Source organism: Lepisosteus oculatus, chromosome 6 (assembly GCF_040954835.1).
Source record: "Lepisosteus oculatus isolate fLepOcu1 chromosome 6, fLepOcu1.hap2, whole genome shotgun sequence".
Classification (NCBI taxonomy): domain Eukaryota; kingdom Metazoa; phylum Chordata; class Actinopteri; order Semionotiformes; family Lepisosteidae; genus Lepisosteus; species Lepisosteus oculatus.
Window position 1 is genome coordinate 5,643,181 of NC_090701.1, and position 20,986 is coordinate 5,664,166.

Consider the following 20,986-nt stretch of genomic DNA (forward strand, 5'->3'; position numbering starts at 1 on the left):
AACAAAGAAAACGTCAACCTCATCTTATACAACTCTATACTGAATTTTTCTATATTTGGATTTTTATTCCATATTCTAGTGGAATATCATTGAGGACTGAAGGTTCCTTCATCAGATTAGCCTTCTTTTTGGACATAGCGCTGCCATTTAAAAAGTCTCAGACAGCACTGAGGGACACCTTGTCAGATTTGTGAAAAAAGTCCTGTTTAAACCGAATAAAATTTAGGAATCCCTGTGATTTCTTCCAGCCACACCTCATCGAAAATGTTCTGAAATTCTGGTTATAAAAGACTATACAAGAGACACATACTGCAAGAAGAGTTGCGAAAATGCAGAGTTTTCAAATACATAATGCTGCCCGAAATGAGGAATTGCAACAGAGCATTTCCTTGTTTGAAAACGTTTAATATCCACGCTGACTCAAATGTGACCTTACACTGCATTTCCTAAATGCTGACTTCAATTATAAGACGTTTTATTCTAAAAGGGAATCCACAAAGAACAGTATGGTGACAAAGTAATCTTACTTATCTTTTTAAAAAATTCTTTAAAAAGATGGTTGCACTTTTTTTTTTCATTTTTCCTTAAGAGACTTTTGCCTGTTGTTGAGTCATAGGGATCATGGCGAATTATTCTACGATTTCCTACACTGTCACAGAGCTGCCTTGGAGTATGACTGGGAACGTTTCCGAGGATTATTACGAAGACTACAGTGATGATGGAGGATTGGTGTTATTATGTGAGGACTATTCACCAGAATTTGGAGGGACATTTTCTTCGGTGTGTTACCTCTTGATATTTTGCTTCAGCCTAATTGGAAACACTTTAGTTTTATGCACTTTGATAAAGTATGAGAACCTGAAAAAGGTGACAAACATTTTCATTTTAAACCTGGCTGTCTCTGACTTGATCTTTTCATTTTCTCTTCCATTTTGGGCTGTCTACCATGTTCATCACTGGGTCTTTGGAACATTTATGTGCCAGTTATTGACTGGTGTTTTCTTCATTGGGTTTTACAGCTGTATGATGTTTCTAATGCTAATGACAGTTGATCGCTACTTGATAGTGGTCCATGCTACAACAGTATCATTATCAAGGAGAACATTCCGTGCTACAGTAGCGAGCGGCATTATCTGGACAATATGTATTGGTGCATCTCTGCCAGAAAGTATTTTTACTGAAACAGCAGAAAGTGAAAATGGTATTTTGTGTCGCTCAGTTTTCATTTCAATTACTGTTGACTTGGTAGGCGTTTACCTACAAATTAGCCTTTTCTTTTTATTACCATTTGTTGTGATTGTGTATTGCTACACCAGGATGATACAAACGATTTTGAGCAGCAGAATAAGAAAAAAGCAGAAAGCCGTCAAACTGATATTTACTCTCATTACAGGATTCTTTCTTTGCTGGGCTCCGTATAATGTAACTTTGTTCCTTTCTACTTTGCGAGAACTTAACATTTCACCCCTGACACAGTGCGCTGCTGAACAAGCACTCAATTATGCGTTCTACGTTTGTCATAATATTGCTTATCTACATTGTTGTCTAAATCCTTTGTTTTATGTCTTTGTTGGTGTCAAATTCAGACAATATTTAGCCTCTATGGTTTGTAAGGTAAATGTACAGGAGAGAATTAGAAGTCAGACCTTCAGCTCTTACAACAGTGCACCTAGAATGTCTTCTAACCAGCCCGACACACCTGTAACTACTGTTTAGTCAGAAACGTGGATTTACTTTGACATGCCTTAGTAAGTGGTCCATGCCATGAAGACATTGCTTTTCCTGTACACTGCTGTCTTTATCTTGGACAACATTTTGCTGGAAGCACAACACTGGCATGTGTCTATGGGAAGAAGATGTGCAGACGGGCAAAAGGAACTGGATTTCGTCTGCAATGGGGGACTTGATACAAGGATTCCAAACCCTAATGAAAATGGACAACGTGATGCTGGTGGATTACTGCATTGTACTGAATTATGAGGAAGCACAGTTTGCACAGAGAACAGGAGACACTTTACATGCAAGGCGACTGGAACCAGGAACCAAGCCTGATTTCCTGTGAATCTTCAAACGAATGCCAGATGAGATGCCATCTATAAGAAATGGGTCAAAAGGCCTGTTCTTGTTTCTAACCTTTTCTGTTCTTGGGCTGACTTCCCTCTTCCTATTTAATGACTGGTTATCCATTTCACTTTTCTTGAACGCATCATTCAACAGTATCTAGTGACCATATTCAGCGCCTGAAAAAAAAGAGAAGCTCTTTTCGGAGACATGAAATTTGGATCAGATTTTGTCATTTTAGGAAGAACATCGTAGAGTACTGTGCAAACTGAAGAAAACACAGCACACACAAAAACCTGCACACGTACCTGGTGAGAATGTTACATTTGTTAAATTATATTTCATATGTTTTACAGCTGCCACAAGTGTGATGTACATCTTGTCTTACAATTTCTAGACAAATGTGGAGATACACACCAAAGTACAGAACTTGAATGAATAAGAAAAGCTTTAGAATTTTAGAAAAAAATATTCTTACCATATCTGATCCTAAACATAAATACATGTATACTGTATATAATATCTGTGGAACACGTTTGAAATAAAAGGCATAATGCTCATGATAGTATCATGGCTAGAGAATACGCAAACATTATTTTCCAAATTTATTTTAGTAACTGTTTCATCACATGCAAAGGCAAAAAAACAAAGCACTGTAAACACTGCAAGCAGGTTGGCAGGCTCATTATTCCACACAAACAAATAAGGTAATAAATGTTACTTTACATTTTATTTTACATCATAAATGTTAGTAATAAAGTACTTCTAAAAATACAACTGTTCTTTTTTTAAGAAAAAATTATCAATTTGTAAATGATTGTTTTCGCTGCCTTTGTGAATGTAGAAGAAATAAATGAAAATGCTATTACGTGTAATTAAATATAAAAGGTAAATAAGTTGTAGGGCATCACAAATATGAGCACATACCCAATGTTCAACTTATGTTCAACTTCAACAGTTACTACTTACTACTGATAAAGTTTTAGGAAGTGTGCTTAAAACATCAAGTGTGTCAAGAATGAACAACGTTATGTATGGCTAAGTGATCGAAATCCGTTTTCTATTTTGTGTGTGTCTTGAACGTAAATAACATCGGTTGATTTTTTTTCTTAATTTTCTAAATAAACCTATCCAAGTTTGTAACTCAGGAAATATTTTATTAATTGACAAATAATTAAAAAAATTAAAAGTCTAGATCTAGCTGAAATATTTGTGAAATATGTGTGAAATCATTCCCAAATAGTAAATGTGACATTCCCAAATGCAAAATAAAATCTGTTTAAAAGCAAGGTACTCCATCTTGCCAAAGAACAAAAAGATGTTATTGTGTGCCCTTCACAGACAGGCCCAGTGGCCTAATGGATAAGGCATCAGCCTCCGGAGCTGGGGATTGTGGGTTCGAGTCCCACCTGGGTCGATTCATTATGGCACTCTGAAAGAGGATCGTTCTCAATCATTAACAAACAAAGCATTTCACAGTTGTGTAATTGTGAAACCTGTTGAGCACTCTGCACATTAAGAGAACAAAAACAAACAAAACATCAATGTTGTCTCAGCTCCGCCATCATAACCCCACCCAGCCACCAGGTCTGTACAACCTGGGTCGGTTAGTTACGGCACTCTGTAAGAGGATTGTTCTCAATCATTAGCAAACAAAGCATTTCACACTTGTTGTGTAATTGTGAAACCTGCTAAACGTATTGAGAACATGGTGATCATTCCTGTGCACAATACTCTACAGAGTGTAATCTGGCATTCTTTACCTACCTGCTTGAAATTATACTCTGAAGCAACTGAATTCACTATCCAGTACAGAGGCCAGTAGTCTGCACATAAAGAGAATAAATAGAAACAAAATGTAAATGTTGTCTGAGCTCCACCATCACCACGCAACCCAACCACCAGGTCTGTACATGTCCAGTCAGTCCTCAGGGCTCGAATGAGCTCTTTGACAGGTTAAAATGCATTTCATTGTTTTTTAAAGATATAACGGCTCCACATTTAGCATTTTCACACGTTCACAGAAAGAGTCTCATATCGCAACCAGCCTCAATTGGAAGTGTGCTATTTCAGCTCACCAGCAGGGGGTGGTATGATTTCACACTGAATTGTCAGGACAATGCTGTATATATTACATGTGTAAACACCCTTCAGTAAGGGTGATTTAAAATGTCATGGTGTTGTTTCCCAAATAGTAAATGTGACATTCCCAAAAGCAAAATAAAATCAGTTTAAAAGCAAGGTACTCCATCTTGCCAGAAGCAGACAGAGAGTGAAGAACAAAAAGAGGTTATTGTGTGCTCTTCACAGACAGGCCCAGTGGCCTAATGGATAAGGCATCAGCCTCCGGAGCTGGGGATTGTGGGTTCGAGTCCCACCTGGGTCGATTCATTATGGCACTCTGAAAGAGGATCGTTCTCAATCATTAACAAACAAAGCATTTCAACGTTGTGTAATTGTGAAACCTGTGAAGCACTCTGCACATAAAGAGAACAAAAACAAACAAAACATCAATGTTGTCTCAGCTCCGCCATCATAACCCCACCCAGCCACCAGGTCTGTACAACCTGAGTCGGTTAATTACGGCACTCTGCAAGAGGATTGTACTCAATCATTAGCAAACAAAGCATTTCACAGTTGTTGTGTAATTGTGAAACCTATTAAGCTTATCGAGAACATGGTGATCATTCCTGTGCACAATACTCTACACAGTGTAATCTGGTATTCTTTACCTACCTGCTTGAAATTATACTCTGAAGCAACTGAGTTCACTATCCAGTACAGAGGCCAGTAGTCTGCACATAAAGAGAATAAATAGAAACAAAATGTAAATGTTGTCTGAGCTCCGCCATCACCATGCAACCCAACCAGCAGGTCTGTACAACCTTATGTCCAGTCAGTCCTCAGGGATCAAATGAGTTCTTTTACAGGTTAAAATGCATTTAATTGTTTTTTAAAGACATAATGGCTCCACGTTTAGCATTTTCACACGTTCACAGAAAGAGTCTCATATCGCAACCAGCCTCAATTGGAAGTGTGCTATTTCAGCTCACCAGCAGGGGGTGGTATGATTTCACACTGAATCGTCAGGACAATGCTGTATAGATTACACGTGTAAACACCCTTCAGTAAGGGTGATTTAAAATGTCATGGTGTTGTTTCCCAAATAGTAAATGTGACATTCCCAAATGCAAAATAAAATCCGTTTAAAAGCAAGGTACTCCATCTTGCCAAAGAACAAAAAGAGGTTATTGTGTGCCTTTCACAGACAGGCCCAGTGGCCTAATGGATAAGGCATCAGCCTCCGGAGCTGGGGATTGTGGGTTCGAGTCCCACCTGGGTCGATTAATTATGGCACTCTGCAAGAGGATTGTTCTCAATCATTGACAACCAGACACCAGCAGGGGGAGGTATGATTGCACCATTGGGTTTACAGAACAGTCATGAACGTCGTCATCAAAATGCTTCCAAAACAAATATCTATTTTTTTTTTCTCAATTGTCTAACAGCATACGTGTCGTACAAGAAACGAATCAAGAGGGACACTATTCTTCCGGTGCTCACTATACAGGCCCGTATTCTCGCAAGGCTAAACAGCCCGGACCCGGGGCAATTCAGAATTACGATCTTGGCTGGAAAAGAGCTCTGCCGTGGAAAAAGGAAAAGCGGCCCCTTCAGGGTTACACCTTAAAAGGGGGGCGTCTGGTCTTTAAAATCCGCGATCACGCAGATCCTGTCCGCTCTCAGGTGTCTGGGCTCGTCCGTGATCAACTTCAAATCCCGTGATCCCGTATTCCTGGGCATCTACCCGCCCTCCTCCCATGTGACAGCGGACGACTCGTTGTTACACCTCTTTCTCGGCCATTTTGTGAGAGACAGCAGTGGGTGTCCGCCTTGGTTTTTGTTTTGTTTTTTTTTATAAAAAAAAAAAGGTTACGGGATTCCCTCCCCTCCCCCCCTCCACCACCACCGCTAGCGGCTTTTATTTCACCCGGCAGCTTTCCTCCGTCCTCCGTCCCCCTCCACGAAGCTACAACAAACCGGCACCGACGAGCTGTGAGACCATTCATCTCCACACCGGCCCCGTCCTCCTATCGCATGTCCACTATCCAGAACCTCCGGTCTTTCGGTGAGTGTCCGCCATCCTTCGCCTCCTCCCTGCCCGGGAGGTGGACACGGCGGAGCGGCGCCCGTCTTTGTCCCGAGTAGAAAATGGCCACGGACGGCCGCCCTGGAGTGCCGCTTTATTTTCTGTAACGGCGAGGTTGAAGCGGGTCCTTTCTTTCTTTTCTTTTTTTTTTTTAAATGAACAACGAAACCTAACCACCCCCCCCCTTTTGTGTTTGTTTTTAGGTTTTTGTTGTAGTTGCTGGAACTGTGTGTCGCGTCTTTCTGAGCCTGTTGTTGTGGTTTTTTTTTTCCCAATTGCAGCGATATTGCCTGTGGTTATAAGCGTTAACGTGGCCCTTTTTTTCTGGCATCGTAGCATCAAAGATGTTTACGATGCCTTTTTAGCCACAGTCATCTGATGGGCTTTTATACACGCGCCATTTTATTTTATTTATAATTTTATAATGTTCCCCACCCACTGTAAACCCTGATGGATGCATTGTAGTGAAATATTAGCTCTATAATACGATGATAAAGACGTTATTGCATACTTTTCATCCGTATTTTTTTTTAGAGGAAATAAAAGCATATTCAGTCAGCATCGTTAGATTTGAGCTCCTACACTCCATTGCAAAAAAAAATAATTTGTTTTACTGAATCCTAAAAAAACAATTAGAAACTAGGTATGACCTAGAAGCATGTTGTGCTTGATATAACTAATATCAAGTGAATATCGGCATTTCACTCGATTAATTAATTTTTAAAAAGTGACATCCTGCGTTAGACAGGATAATAGCCTGTCTTGGATTTATGCAGGCCTGTATTCTATGTTATTGTTAGGCCTCTTAAAGGGAAGTGTTTTTTTTAAATAGAGAAATCCTTCTTTGCTTCAAAAAACATCACGTTAAGGAACTGCTAAGCTGTTCACAGTTTTAAAATCTTTTACGATTTGCGATCCGTTATCTTGCACAAAATCGTCGGTAGGCACCATTTAAAAAAAAAAAGTGCCTGAAGTGGTAAATGTGCTGCATACATCTGTTTCATAGAGGGAGACCCCTTAAAAGTCATCCCAGTCTTTTACTGGCACCTCTTTTAAGATTGCATTTTTTTGCATCTACCACTGTTAACATTTAAACTCCATTCTCTTTCTCGACTGGTCTTTCCCCGTTAGACATTGTGATGTGATGCGAGTCTTAATTATTTTTGTTGGAAGCGTTGGATGAAAATGGCGTTCTGTCCACGGTCCTCGGTTTGTAAGCAGACAACGGGAGGAGACATTGTGCAAGTACACACCTTCCTCTGAGAACACTGGGTTTCTGATTTTGGCGTTCTCCTTGAACCTGGGTGTAAGGCAGTATGAAAGAGGTATTAAAGACCCCTTTAATAGATCCATAACAGTTTGCACTATTTATGCAGTGAGGTGTCACTTGTGCAGTGGGTGAAGTACTTCACCAAAGGTGTCACCCTGCTTTCTGAACCCATGACCCACCAGACGTAACCTCCTGCATGGCTAATGTTAACCAGCCACTTGACGTTTTACCCACAAAAACCAACCCTGGTTGGCTAGTGGGAATCGCAAGTCTCCACAATTTTAATGTTTAATTTTTTGTTCATTGCCTCTTTTAAATCGACGTGATGCGAATGTGTCTGTGTGAGATTTTCAGAAGAAGACTTGAGAGCTATGCGCTTGGTCCATTGTGGCTGCCGGCTGGTGAATTACCTTGTGGTCACTACGGAACGGTATTTCAATTTGCGTTCTTGCTTCTTTTTGGGCAGTATGCCCTGCGTACAGCTGGAGAGAGACCTTGATATGATGCTTATAGGCTCCTGTCCACATCCCCTGACAGTGTGAGCAGTGTGACGGGCTTGTTGTGAGCATTGGATCTTGATTTGACTTCTCTTCAATTCTCTTCTCAGATCCCTTTGCTGATGCAACTAAGGGTGACAGCTTGCTCCCAGCAGGGACTGAAGATTATATCCACATAAGGATCCAGCAGCGGAACGGCCGCAAGACCCTGACCACCGTGCAAGGGATTGCTACCGATTATGACAAGAAGAAACTTGTAAAGGCTTTCAAAAAGGTACATTGTGTTTGGCAGACTGGTATCAAGCACAGTTGATCAGAAGTGCACATCTCCAGCCCTTGCTGTGAAGGGGGCGTCTGGTGGGTTTTGTTTCTGCCACCAAGCTCTTACTCCCTAATTGGAATCATGTTTAATTACTCAAAACTGCGATAGCTGGTGAAGTGAGAGCCTACGGGAGATGAAGTGCTTTGAGATGAGGATCCACTGTTAAGTCTTACTGCAAAGCAGTTTAAATATGGTTCGCGTTGTGGGGATTTTAACATTTCAACTTTGAGCAATATGCTTCAGCATAAAAGATGTATCAGTTGTGATTTTTTCAAAACGAATTTAATTAGATGATTTTAATGCCAAGCACCCTTTTATACGGTTGCACGGTTAGTGGAACATGCTGTCCATCCTGATCTTTCGCAAGCTATCTAAACTGTGCTAAACTCTGTAGGTTCAGCTGTGCTTTGGGTTTTAAGGAGTGTTCAGGATAAACTCCAGATTCTGTGCTAGATCATATCCTTGTACATTTAATTGAAAGTTTATATCGACACATTATGCACATGAGCCCTATATGGAATACCACAAGCCCACATCTACATTTCTGGGATGTAGTTGAATGGTTACATTCAGCAAAATGTTTCATTTTTAGCAACTGTATTATAATGACCCGTTGCAAAACCTCTATTGCTCTTTTTCGGTTTTTACAAGAATTTAAGAACATTTTTAACAACCTTATTTCATGAGTAGAGAGCCAAAATTAACCTTTAGCACCTCAATTACAATAATAACCTTGAATTAAGTCAAATGGAAACTAGCCAAGTCACAGTGAATTTGCCTTTGAAAATGGCCTCTCTGTCCTGCATTTCCTTTTCCTAGAATTGCTGACCGTGTGTAGTTGCTTCTGCCAGGCAGAAATACTATGTTTATATTGGGTTTTCAATGGAAAATGATAGGGTTTTAGCATCCTGGCTCTGGTTAAAATATCAAGTGTCAGATTTCTGATTTTGACAACTGCTAACTGATGTTCTGGTTCACAGAAATTTGCTTGCAATGGTACTGTGATTGAGCATCCCGAGTACGGTGAGGTGATCCAGCTTCAGGGAGATCAGAGAAAAAACATTTGCCAGTTCCTTCTTGAAGTAAGTCCGATTTCTATTCCTAATGCAGCAAGCAAGAAATTATACTTGTAAATAGCCATAGAAACTGAAATTGCCAGATGTTTTTATGTTTGAGTGAAATTATCAGGGTTCACCATTTGGTTACAGAACCTTTTAAATTCCCCTATTTCTTGGCTACAAAATCAGTTTTATTAAGCGGTTGCCAGCTCTGCATTTTCTGCTTGTGTATAGTGACAGTGTGTGAGTAAAAGCACAATACTGAGCTATCCACACAAACCGGTGGTTAGGGTTTTGCCCCACCTTCATTTGAAGTTATGTGCTCTTGGTGATGTTGAAAATAACTACAGTGATTTACTGTCTTACATGGGGGATCAGAGTTCAGCTCAGATCAGAGAACAGAGGTCTTTTAATCTGTGTTACTTAGATGGAAAAATACTCTTAGACAAATTATTGTACTTAATTTGTTTGATTTTTAAGACGTATAAATATCTGAATAAAATTAAATAATGCTGTTCAGTGGGATTTGGATCTTTTGGTTCCTAATTCCATTTGTGAACTGTTATGTTTACATCTTTGCAATGTTTGCATTGTGACCTACTGATTTCCCAAGTGAGGTTCCCTCCTCTTTCCGTTTATTGTACTCCAAAGCTGTGGAATGATTTCCTAGCTCATAAGTCTTGAAATAGTTTTGGTAGTTTACATTTTAAATAGGTAGAAACATATCTATTGGGTTAAAGTCTCTTGAGAGGATATTATGAAAGATGCTATATAAAACCTACATTTTGCAGCTGTTTTAGGGGAAACTACTTCAATTGTATCTTTTCACAAAGTATTTGACTACTTGGCAATACCTACTACAGCAATTTAAAGTTCACTTATTTGTTTTGCAGGTTGGAATCGTTAAAGAAGAACAGTTAAAAGTCCATGGATTTTAAAGTATTGACTAAGTGAGGATTCGCATTAGGCTTGAACTTCAGTCAAAAAAATCTACTGATTAGAAGTTGAGCAATATGCTTATGCTGGATGCACACAAAGGTTTTCACATAGAGGGGGTGGGCAAAATAACAGAAACACCACATGAAAAAGGAGTTAACTTTGAAGTAACTAAATCACAATTACACATGCAGCTGCAAAGGTGGGTCATACTAGGTTGATTGCCGATTAGCAGTATCTGTCAGTTATAAAAGAGGTCTGACAGCACTTTCATATGTAAGCTTTCAAAGCCACATGAGGCATCTAATAGAGTTCCAAAGAGGCCAGATAGTTGGTGCCCGAATTGCAGGTGCATCAGTCACAAAAACTGCTAAATTATTTAATGTGTCAAGGGGAACAATCTCAAAAATAATGACGGCGTATGCCAAACATGGACAAACTGCATCGGCAAAGAGCAACAGTGGCTGCAAGTCGAAGCTCACCAACAGGGATAGACGAATACTTCACAGGATAGTTGCTAAATGCCTCAAAACTTACCACAGAATTGAATCGGCATCTCAGTGACCCAATCTCAACAAAAACTGTACGCCGTGAGCTTCACAAAGCTGGGATTTATGGCAGGGCTGCCATTTCAGAAACCTCTTGTATCCAAGGCCAATGCACAAAGACGCATAAACTGGTGTAAGGAGCACAAAACCTGGAGCCCTTAGCAATGGCGAAAAGTAATATGGTCTGATGAGTCATCTTTCATCCTATTTCCTACATCCAGATGGGTTTACATTTTGAGAAAGCCAAAGAATGTCTTCATCCCGCACAGACCTTTTGGGATGCAGGCGTCCTTTGGGTTTCTGTTAAACATGGTGGGGGATCTGTAACGGTATGGGCAGCCATCTTGTGCGAGTCATTAGGTCTGATGATTGCTCTACATGGTCGCCGAGGAATATGAGGCCAATTTACAGGACCAGGCGTACCCTATGGTGCAAACACTGTTCCCTTATGATGGTCCCATATTCCAGGATGATAATGCCCCCATCCACACTGCTAAACAAATTCAAGAGTGTCTTCATGAACACCAGGATGAAGTCAGACACCTTCCATGGCCTCTCCAGTCACCAGATCTGAGCATCATTGAACCTTTATGGGAAGTCCTGAAGTGCAGAGTACGAAGTAGATTTCCACCTCCTTCATCCCTCAGAGAACTTTAGGCTTTTCGTCTTGAAGAAGTTCAAGTGCAATATCCCACTCCACACAGTCCAGGACTTGTGCGACAGGATTCCAAAAAGGATTGAAGCTGTTCTGAAGGCAAAGGGTGGCCCTACTCATTATTAGGTCCTTGATATTAATATATTGTTAGGTGTTTCTGTTATTTTGTCCGCCCCCTGTATATGGTATTAAAATGGGCTTTTTAGGGGGATTGTTACGGCTTTTCAATTAGGATATCTTTTTGGGAAAGCCATTTTAAAAGGAAGGATAGCCAATGACATCTTTTCATAGAATTGGAGGACTAATAATGGGCTGATGAACTTGCAAGAGTGTACAAATGTGTTAGAACACGGCTGCTGTACTGTGACTTCTTTTGCATATGAACTCACACCAATGTAAGTAAAATCCTAGGAAACTCATAAAATTTACTTTGTCGTGTTCAGTGAAGTTTTTAAAATAAAAGGAACAGTAATTTGCAAATGATTACATGCATGGGACTTTTTTAAAAACTGCAATGTCTAATTAAAGTACAAAGTTCTAACATTTTTGCACATTGTGCTTGGTGTTTGTTTCTCTAAATACATACCTGCCAGCATGAAAAAAAATGTAACGGGTGACTTCTGATCATTTTAATTCTCATGCAGAATGAGGGGATTTAACAGTTTGGACAGTTACACAACGCTGGGTGCTACTTGAGACAATTTGCAAACACTTAGTGCTCACCCAGCACTGTGATCCTTTTTCCATATACTGTAGATGAGGAAAAAGTGGTGCTGTAAGACATTGCTGGACTCTGGAATCCTGGGCCCCCATTGCTTTCTTAGAATAAAACACTTATTTGCTTATGATAGTTTCTGTCCAGCATGTGCAAAGAGCCTCAAAGCTGCTTGAACTGCAGCTCTCACCACCTTTTAGTTCACCCAATAGTGATGTCATTGCCATTATGAGCAGACTCGGAAGGCAAGTATGTTTGGTTTGCACCAAGACGTCTTCCATCCTGGGAAAACTGGGTTTCAGCAGTAACTGTTAGGGGTCTGGTAGTTGGTGCTCTTTTCTGTGGAACACCGTTTACAAGGGAAAGCCACCTTTGAAATATTTGGATGGTTTTCTGGGCACTCAAGAAATTTCCTTTTCATCTCGAGCTGCTTTTCGGTTTCAGCCCTTAATGTAAAATAGAGTTCTGATGGTTCTTAGCGTTTAAAGACTTCAGTCACCCTCTTGTGGTTTTGGGGTACAGTGATGCCTGTTGGAGTTTTTTTTTTAGGGTAACATTTGTATGAGTCCTAGAGAAAGTAGTGTAATACTGTTTGGCAAACTTGAAGATGTTGCAGCTCTATTTTAACAAAGCAGCTTGTGTAATATATAGAAGTATGAAATGAGCTATAGCTTATGCCTGCAACAGGCTGAAACCTCTCAAATGTGGCGCAGAGGGGCGGCGAAGGTTTGAGGCAAGTATTCAGAATCCTGTGGTGTATTGGCAAAGTCAGTCCAGTGGATTTGAGAATGAACAAGCCTGGCAGAGCAAGAGGACCCAAGTGGAAACTGTAAAGATATGCAAGCACCTCATCGCCCTAAAACATCTGGAAGTGTGGAGCACGCTGTCCTCAGCCATGTTGTTAAAGGGAACGGGGCTATCCACTGCAAGAAACATCTGGCTGAGATCATCGGATCAGTTCCCGTTGTTCAAGTTTGTCAGATGTACCTGAGTACAATGAGATTGCTTGCTTGCATGTTTTTCTCACAGGACAAACGACAGATGACATAACCTTGACATGGAAAATGACATCACTATGCTTAGAGACAGGAACAGGGTAGCAGCATTAATTTAACCAACTTCAGATAGCAGCTGTGTGCAAAATTCAGAAGTGGCAGTGGTTTAAGAGGTGAAGTTTGGGAGTCTTACGGCTGTGGGTTCGAAGCATTCTGTGAATTTAGAGATCTGGGCTTTTGTTCTCCTAAATCTTCTGCTAGAAAGAAGAGAAAAAAGTGCCTTCCCAGGGTATTTTTGGTCTTTTGATATTATTTGCGGCTCTGAGGCAGTGTGTGGTGAAGAGGGTGTGGATGGAAGGAAGGTCTGTACCCGTGACGGCCTCGGCTGTCTCCACCACCTTCTGAATGTTTTTACGTTCGTGAGCTGAGCAATGGTCATACCTAAACATAATGCAGCCAGTGAGAATACTTTCTCCGGTGCACGCGTAGAAAGATGTTCTAAGGCACGATCAATGCAGTCAGGTTGCCATCAATTCCTAAAACTGCAGTTCTGTTGTGACTAGTTTCTCTTGAATGATTTTGACCACGCAGCCACTCAATAGATTAATTCACCTCATTGCCTGTGATCAATTAACTCCCTTGCAAATGAGTTGATTTAATACTTGGCAACAGTCAAGTCACTTGACTGTGTCTGACACTCAGGATGGATTGGTAGCAAAACCATTTAATCAATATCTACAAACCATATGCTTTGTCTGAATTGCATGCATGAATAGATAAGTTTTTGATAATTTTACCCCGAGCACTGCAGGTTTTAATATGCTATGCACTTTCTTCACATTTTGATTGAGACTGGGATAATGCACAATTAGAATTGCCCATAAATTACAGACTGTACCATTTTGAAGTGTGCAAGTGTACAGGCTTTTAACATTTTTCCATCTCCACCCAGGAAATGCCTTTGGAAGATTATTCACAGAAGGGATAATTATTTATTTTTTAATCATTGTAATTATTATGGTAGCTGTAGCTTTTTCTGCACTGGTCACTACAGTTTAAACCAGGGGGGTCTCAATTAAATTGCAGTCAACCAATTAACTTGTTTATATTCAAAGTTATATATAAGATTTTTCTTAATGTCTTTTACAGTTGATTACACGAGAGTGATTTATTTAAAGGTACAATTGAACCACTTCGAAGCCTGTTGGATGAACTGCAGTTATATTGTAAATTATCTACTGCAATTAGACCACCTACAGTATGTAATTGAGAACGTACATTGAACAAAATCCAGACGACACCACACCCTTCAGGAACCGAGTTTCAGTGCCAGTTTTTATAACTCAGCTATCGAATGTTTTTAAAGTCTTTTTTTTATGTTCATATTTTCACTTTGATGTGCTTGTGCCCAGTATTTTCCCTGTGAAAAGAAACGAGTCTAAACCTCATCATATGCTTGAACAGTGTCAAGGACGGCTAATGCACTTCATTAACATTGCTGTGTTTAGTATCAAGTGACACAAAAAAAGCTCATGCATGTTGACTTACCAGCTGTGCCAGTCCATTAACAAGTGCCCTTCCTCACAAAAATTCTGAAATGTTTTCAGACACACAGACCTCCTTTTCCATTTAATTTGTGCAGCAGCTGAAATCACTTTATCAGTGCCGAATCTCTTAAGATCTCAAATTCAGTGTATTCTGAGTATCAAATTAAAAGAACCAATAATTCAATAAATACATTTTATAAATAAAGATTTAAGATTCATCGGTGGAAAGTTAAACAGCATTTAGAATGAGGTCATCTTGGCTTTACCGATTTACACTATAAGCATAGCAGTTCAGATCAGTTGGTATGAAACTCGTGTTTCCAAACTTGTATACCAGGCACTCAAATATTATTCAAAAGGGTAATTGTGTTGTATACTTGCTGGAAATCACTCTGAATTCTGAATAACTATCAGAGCAACAGTACCTCAGTCCTTGGTTATGAATTTAAGATTGTAACATCTTTGTTAATCACTGTAAGCCACACATTCCAATGCAGACTGAATAGTCAATTTTTAAATATGTCTGATGGCTATTCCTAACAGCTCCTTTGCAGTCACAGGAAATAGGAATGTTAACAGCAAATGAAAAATAAATGAATTGTTCCTCACACGGCAATGAGCAAGTGGACAACGGCCACTCATTTTCAGTTCTGACAGCAGGAGAAAAGAGTTTTGTGGCCCGAACGAGGTTAAGTATTGTAATCTCTGCACTGAACACAACCAAATCACAGTGTAATCTTGTGATGGTGATTGTATTTTTATGGTGGTAATGATGCAGCTTTAATTTTCCTTTGTTTTTTTTTTTGTCTTGACTGAAAATGAAGACCTTTGCAGTCCTTTTTCACTTTTTTTTTGTTAAGCTTCTGAGAACTGAACATATATATGCACAAATGCACTGCATTTTAGTCAGGACTTCTGTCTTATTACCAAACAAGTGTACAGTACTTATTTTTAATTCTAAATATTTAAGTTAATATAACCATTAACTAAAATATAGAATTAATAGGTTTGAAATAAATGATTTATTAGCTGCATTCTTGCAATTTGTCAAATAAATGTCAACAAGTTACAAAGGTGTTTGTGTCTCTCCTAGATAGTTTTGGATTTTTGTTTTGTCCTCTGATTTTACTCACCTACTGTATTGTATTGACGTGGGATCAAAATATCCCTTAGGCAGCTAATCCTGTGACCTTTGGACTCATTTTGCTGAAATCCTCTTCAGGGCTGAGAAGAAATGTGCCCTCCTAATCGTTTTATCCGCCATCAGGGTCCATTTGAGAGGCTAAGTCACAGAAGGGACAGATCACGGCAGAGGACACACAGAGGTGATCTCTTGTCTCCACTGCAACCAATCAAAGTTGAATGCGTTGTATTTTAATAACACCTTTCCCTGGTCATGTACTGTACAATACTGGACCACTGCCCCTTACGAAAAAGTCATTAATTTGTGTGCCGAGACTCTGAGCTGAGTTCATTGATCTGTATCTCAGCGTGATTATGTTTACTTGATGAAAATAGTTCGTATATGAAGAAACCACTGAAATGTTACACTGCAGACAGGAAATAATAAAACCGAAACCTTCTCATCAAAATGCGTTTTCAGGAGCGTTATTCGAGGACAACAAATTAATTCTCAAAAACAATCATATGGTCGGAACGGGGTGTTAAATGTGTTATATTTCATATGGCTGATGTCTTTGACAGGCAACGAAAAAAAAAACCCGTTAATAATGTTCAGTACTGTGGTAGTGTGATTTAAATACGTTTCGTGTTAATAAATAAAAGGAACACAAAACAGCATCTGTCGCGTAAATTTCCAAACAACCTTCTTTTCCGCTCTTTTTTCCTTTGCAGTCCGCTGAGTCCCTGGCGGTTGTTATCTTTCCTTCTCTATTTTTTTTTGCCAGAGGGTAGCCAGATGTTGTTGTTTTCTTCCTGGTTGTTCTTAATCTTTTTTTTCCTCCTTTTTCTCATACAGGACCCAGCTCGTCTTGCGGAACTTTTTTTGTCATGACCCTCTTTTTTTTCTGCAGGATTTTTTTTAACGATAATCACCCACACCATATGCGTGCACCAGCTAATTACTGCGATTTTGGGGAGGCAGTGGGCGTCTGTTTCATGTTGAACTTATGACAAAATAAAGATTCAGTCCTCTAACAACTAACCAGGAGACATCCATAGTGTTAGACGAATGTGATTCGAGGCCTTGAAGGGGAAAAACGGTATTATCCAAAACTTCTTGCCATTTGATACGTTGCGCTGATTGTCATCTCTGCTTCCTTTTTGTTCTCTTCAGGAGAGTGTCCAATATGTTATGATCCAAAAATACATCACATATTTCCCCAAAATCAGAACAACATGCAGTAACTGCATTTATATTTGTCAAAATATGATATCTTTAAAGAAATGGGGATGTTTGAAGCGGTTCAGGTACCGTACCCACAATAGCAACGTCAAGGGTAAATATTACTGTGCAGTTGTATGTTGAAATAGCAGTGCTTAATTCTGACCCTGGGCATTAATGTATGCAAGATTTATGTTTAAATTGTTGCTACAGCTGATATTATTGCTGTATTTCTGCAACTTCCAACTTGATGGAAATTTAAATATACAATATTATGAAAGTAAACTTCAAAAAGTAATGTATTTTCAATTATGTAAATCACTACCATGTCTTTTAGGGTAATACTTCTGTTATATTTTGCCTTTAAAATATATATCCTTGTTAGTTATTGGACCAGAGCAAATTCTGGGATTCTGTCACACACTTTTGTGTTAACAGTTCTAGTTTGTGGCCTGCAGCAAACCATTCGTTTTGCATTTGTTAACTCATTTTCTCAGTTAACAGAAATAAAGTGAGAAGACAATTCCTTTCTCTAGTGTGGGAGTAGTGGATGTGTTACTCCCATGGACTAAATGGACTCACGGGCCTTTAATTATTTTATATGATGTATTTTTATTAAGACAAAAGCTGGGGAACACAGGGACATACAACTGTAATGTTGGACAGCCAGAGTCAGGCAACTCTTACAGGTCACATGATCTGTGTGTAAAGACATGGAACACATGCACAGTTTGATCTCTTTTAATAATTTAATTGGTTAAATTAAGTCAGGAAAGGCCAACTGCAGTCTTTGAGAGCAATGGGAATTTTGTATTTTCTTTCAAAAGCATCTCCACACTGAAGAGATCACCAAATTTAGCGGTGATTAGTCATTGGGGTGTGCCAGGAACAAGTTTGGCCACTCCTGCCCTTGTGTTTCCCAAATCTCTTGGCCAGTGCCTTTGTGTTACAGGATTTTCAACACAACAGTGACCATTAATGCAGAGCAAGTTCGAAACTCCATTCCAGCCACCCACTGTCAGAAAGCTGCTTATCCCAGTGGGAGTTGTCTCAAGACTTCATCCAGGTGGATGCTGCACATTGGTGGTAGTGGAGGGGAGTCCCCATTACCTGTAAAGCGCTTTGAGTGGATACTATATAAGTATAAGCAATTATTATTATTATTATTATTATTATTATTATTATTATTATTATTATTATTATTATAAGACTTATAAGACGCACCACACGACTGAGCTCCCCCTGGCGGGGATACCGAGTCATTGCAGGACTGTGAAGAAAGAGACGAGTTAGATCAAGCTCAGTATGTGATCTCCTGTCACAGCCTGAGGAACAGTGAGTCTGTCTCCCAATAATGCTCAGTATGTTTACAGTATACAGTCTGTAATATGTCTAGATTTTATTTTATTTTTTGTTTTGTTTCATGTTAATTGAATTATTTTTAGTTGCTTTGGCAACACTGTGCCCGTGGGTCATGCTAATAAAGCACCTTGAATTGAATCAAGCCCAAGCAATATGTCTTCAGGAGGCGTGGGGAAAACACCCGCAGGTCCAGGCTACAACCGAAATGCTGTGGTGAAAAAGCTGAAAGAAGAAGAATGAACCACAAATACTTTAATTGAAATGTGTTCCTGGGGTGTTGGTGTGGGCGATTTAGACGAAATGAAAGCAACTGCTAAAGTTGTTTGACAAAACGCCTAGAGTATGTGCAGCTTTGATTGCCCAGAAAGGGGGATTTACTTACGTGTACCAGAAACTGACAGCTAAACATCCTCTTATAGATTTTCTTTTGAGAAAGTCAGTAAATCATCGCGTTTTGCTTTCTAGTGGTCTGTGAGAAGGTTGTGACCCCACGAGTTTGACTGTCCATTAATATTTGAAAATGGCATCTGGAATACAAATTTACTTTTTACAAATGAAGACAAAAACATTTCACTCGCTAAACACGCCGAGCTCTTTTTTAACGAGGTCACCAAGAGAAACCTTTTCGACGTCTCTATGGACAGATCAGTCCACCAGAGGGAGCAATCGGCCTATATTTCCCTTTAAAATTGCAGTCACTGTGAGAGGCGCTTATTTACATTTTAAGACCAACAAAAGGAGTTAAACATTTAAACACTTTTCTTAAAAACGAACAGGTTGAAGAACAAAATTATTTTTTGTGTTCTTCCAGTTCTTTAAAGGCGGTTTCTACTTTCTTTTATGAACTCGTCATCATGGCAATACAATAATGACATTTGCGCTACTTTTAAGGTAACCGTTTAGACAACACGGTCTTATTTACATTTGATTGGACAGATCGATATGCTTTAAAATCTAAAGTAATGCACAATAATGTGCGTTTTAGCTGTTTTTGTCCCTTTCAGACAGACTGCACAGAGACTTTTCATACAAACGAAGCACACAGCCTTCGCAAAGTAAAACAATTAAATAATTTAAGATTTAAGGTTATTAAACCTTAACTTACATAAGGTAATTTCATGTTATAAATGAAGGCTTTAAACATGGTGATATTAGAGATGAGGTTATATTGTTCCATTTGCTAGAGGACATCTATCAGGTCGTTTTGAATGTAGTCAGAGCTGCTGCACAAGCTCCTGTCTGTCACATATACACTACACTATGTGTGCATGAAAACATCACCAAGTGTAATATCAACGATCGTACAGCTGCCAAGCATCTCTCAGAATGTCCAGCATGCATTAGCTCTCAGCAAAACGCAACTGATAAGACAACAAGTCCCTCATCAGAACCTGCCAGATGCTGCTGACACAGAAGGCAGGCACGCAGATACAGTTCACTGGCTCCTGCACTACCCTGACTACCAAAGGTGTGTGGCTAGGAGAAAGCTTTTGCTGACTACAGCACGTGAGGTGGTGATTACCCCATGCTACAGTACTGCAATGCGTCACTGTCCTGTGGAGTTCTGGAGGACAGCAGTTTAGTTACCTGAAGAACCCAGATCTCAGAATTCACCTACAGGAGGGAATGGATTCCAGTCATCACAGCCTCCGAGAACAGTCAAACATTGCAGTGACACGCCATGTGGTTTGTAGATTGCATGTCTCTAGTATGTACGTTCTGTAGGTTGCACAGGGCACTGAAATGCAATCTCATGGAATGCATGTAGGTACATCTGATCACCACTTCAGAGCAGTTAAAGAGACCATGACAGAACCTGCAACAAGAACCAAGAACTGGTTAATGAATAGAAAATGGAGGGTACAAATAAAGGAAGAATGCACAAACTGGGGTAATGTAATGAGTGGAGTACCACAGGGGCATGTAACAGGACCACTGGCAGCTTTTAATTTATATCAGCAATCTAGATCAGTTTGGCACTTGAGTTCCATGCAGAAAATACATAAATTACTGAATTGATGCCAAATTGCTTAATGAACTCAGGTGAGCGGAATGAATTTGTCAGGGTTGACTGCACCCGTCCAGACTCTGCCATCCAAACATTAATTCACAGTCTTTTCAGGAAGTCTGGAAGAGAATGTCAGGCCGTAAGATCGCCAGCTGAGGCCGAGCTGACAGTGGACCGTGCAGCAGGACACTGCTTCTGATCGACCTGAGCGAGGACTGATTGAACTGGCCCCATCACGGCCCAGACCAGATCTTTATTGTTGGTTGTTAAATTGTATCAGCTCGCAAAACCATATTCCATGCAAGTGCAATTGATATGGCAATAAGGTATGGAACGTGAACGTGAACCAGAGGACATTAGTGGAAACTACTGTGCAGAGAACAGCTTTTAAAACTGAAAAGTGTGTTTTTACACTATTTTACACAAAGGGTTGTGGGAGTCAGGTGGCACAGTGGTAAGCATTACTGCCTTGCAGCGCTGGGACCCAGGGTTTCATATCTACGTTTCTTACTGTATGT

At 39.8% G+C, this 20,986-nt stretch overlaps 2 protein-coding genes, 1 long non-coding RNA gene and 3 other non-coding genes across 6 annotated transcripts; 5 read left to right on the forward strand and 1 right to left on the reverse strand.

Moving 5' to 3' along the window:
* The first annotated feature begins 411 nt into the window (after positions 1–411).
* Positions 412–3,310, forward strand: LOC107078291 (chemokine XC receptor 1-like). The gene has a single exon (XM_015354723.2). It carries the CDS (start codon positions 622–624, stop codon positions 1,714–1,716), a length of 1,095 nt encoding a protein of 364 aa, XP_015210209.2. The 5' UTR covers positions 412–621; the 3' UTR covers positions 1,717–3,310.
* Positions 3,311–3,405: 95 nt separating this feature from the next.
* trnar-ccg (transfer RNA arginine (anticodon CCG)) lies at positions 3,406–3,478 on the forward strand. The gene has a single exon. It is a non-coding gene; the product is annotated as a tRNA-Arg (tRNA).
* Positions 3,479–4,374: 896 nt separating this feature from the next.
* trnar-ccg (transfer RNA arginine (anticodon CCG)) lies at positions 4,375–4,447 on the forward strand. Its single transcript has one exon. It is a non-coding gene; the product is annotated as a tRNA-Arg (tRNA).
* Positions 4,448–4,785: 338 nt separating this feature from the next.
* Positions 4,786–16,070, reverse strand: LOC138239393 (uncharacterized). The gene is made up of 2 exons (XR_011189851.1): positions 15,888–16,070; positions 4,786–4,856 (listed from the first exon to the last, which is right to left on the reverse strand). It is a non-coding gene; the product is annotated as an uncharacterized lncRNA (long non-coding RNA).
* Positions 5,333–5,405, forward strand: trnar-ccg (transfer RNA arginine (anticodon CCG)). Its single transcript has one exon. It is a non-coding gene; the product is annotated as a tRNA-Arg (tRNA).
* eif1b (eukaryotic translation initiation factor 1B) lies at positions 5,908–12,042 on the forward strand. The gene is made up of 4 exons (XM_006634458.3): positions 5,908–6,190; positions 8,089–8,252; positions 9,281–9,382; positions 10,252–12,042. The coding sequence occupies exons 1-4, from the start codon at positions 6,160–6,162 to the stop codon at positions 10,294–10,296; spliced, it is 342 nt and encodes a 113-aa protein (XP_006634521.1). The 5' UTR covers positions 5,908–6,159; the 3' UTR covers positions 10,297–12,042.
* Positions 16,071–20,986: the final 4,916 nt, after the last annotated feature.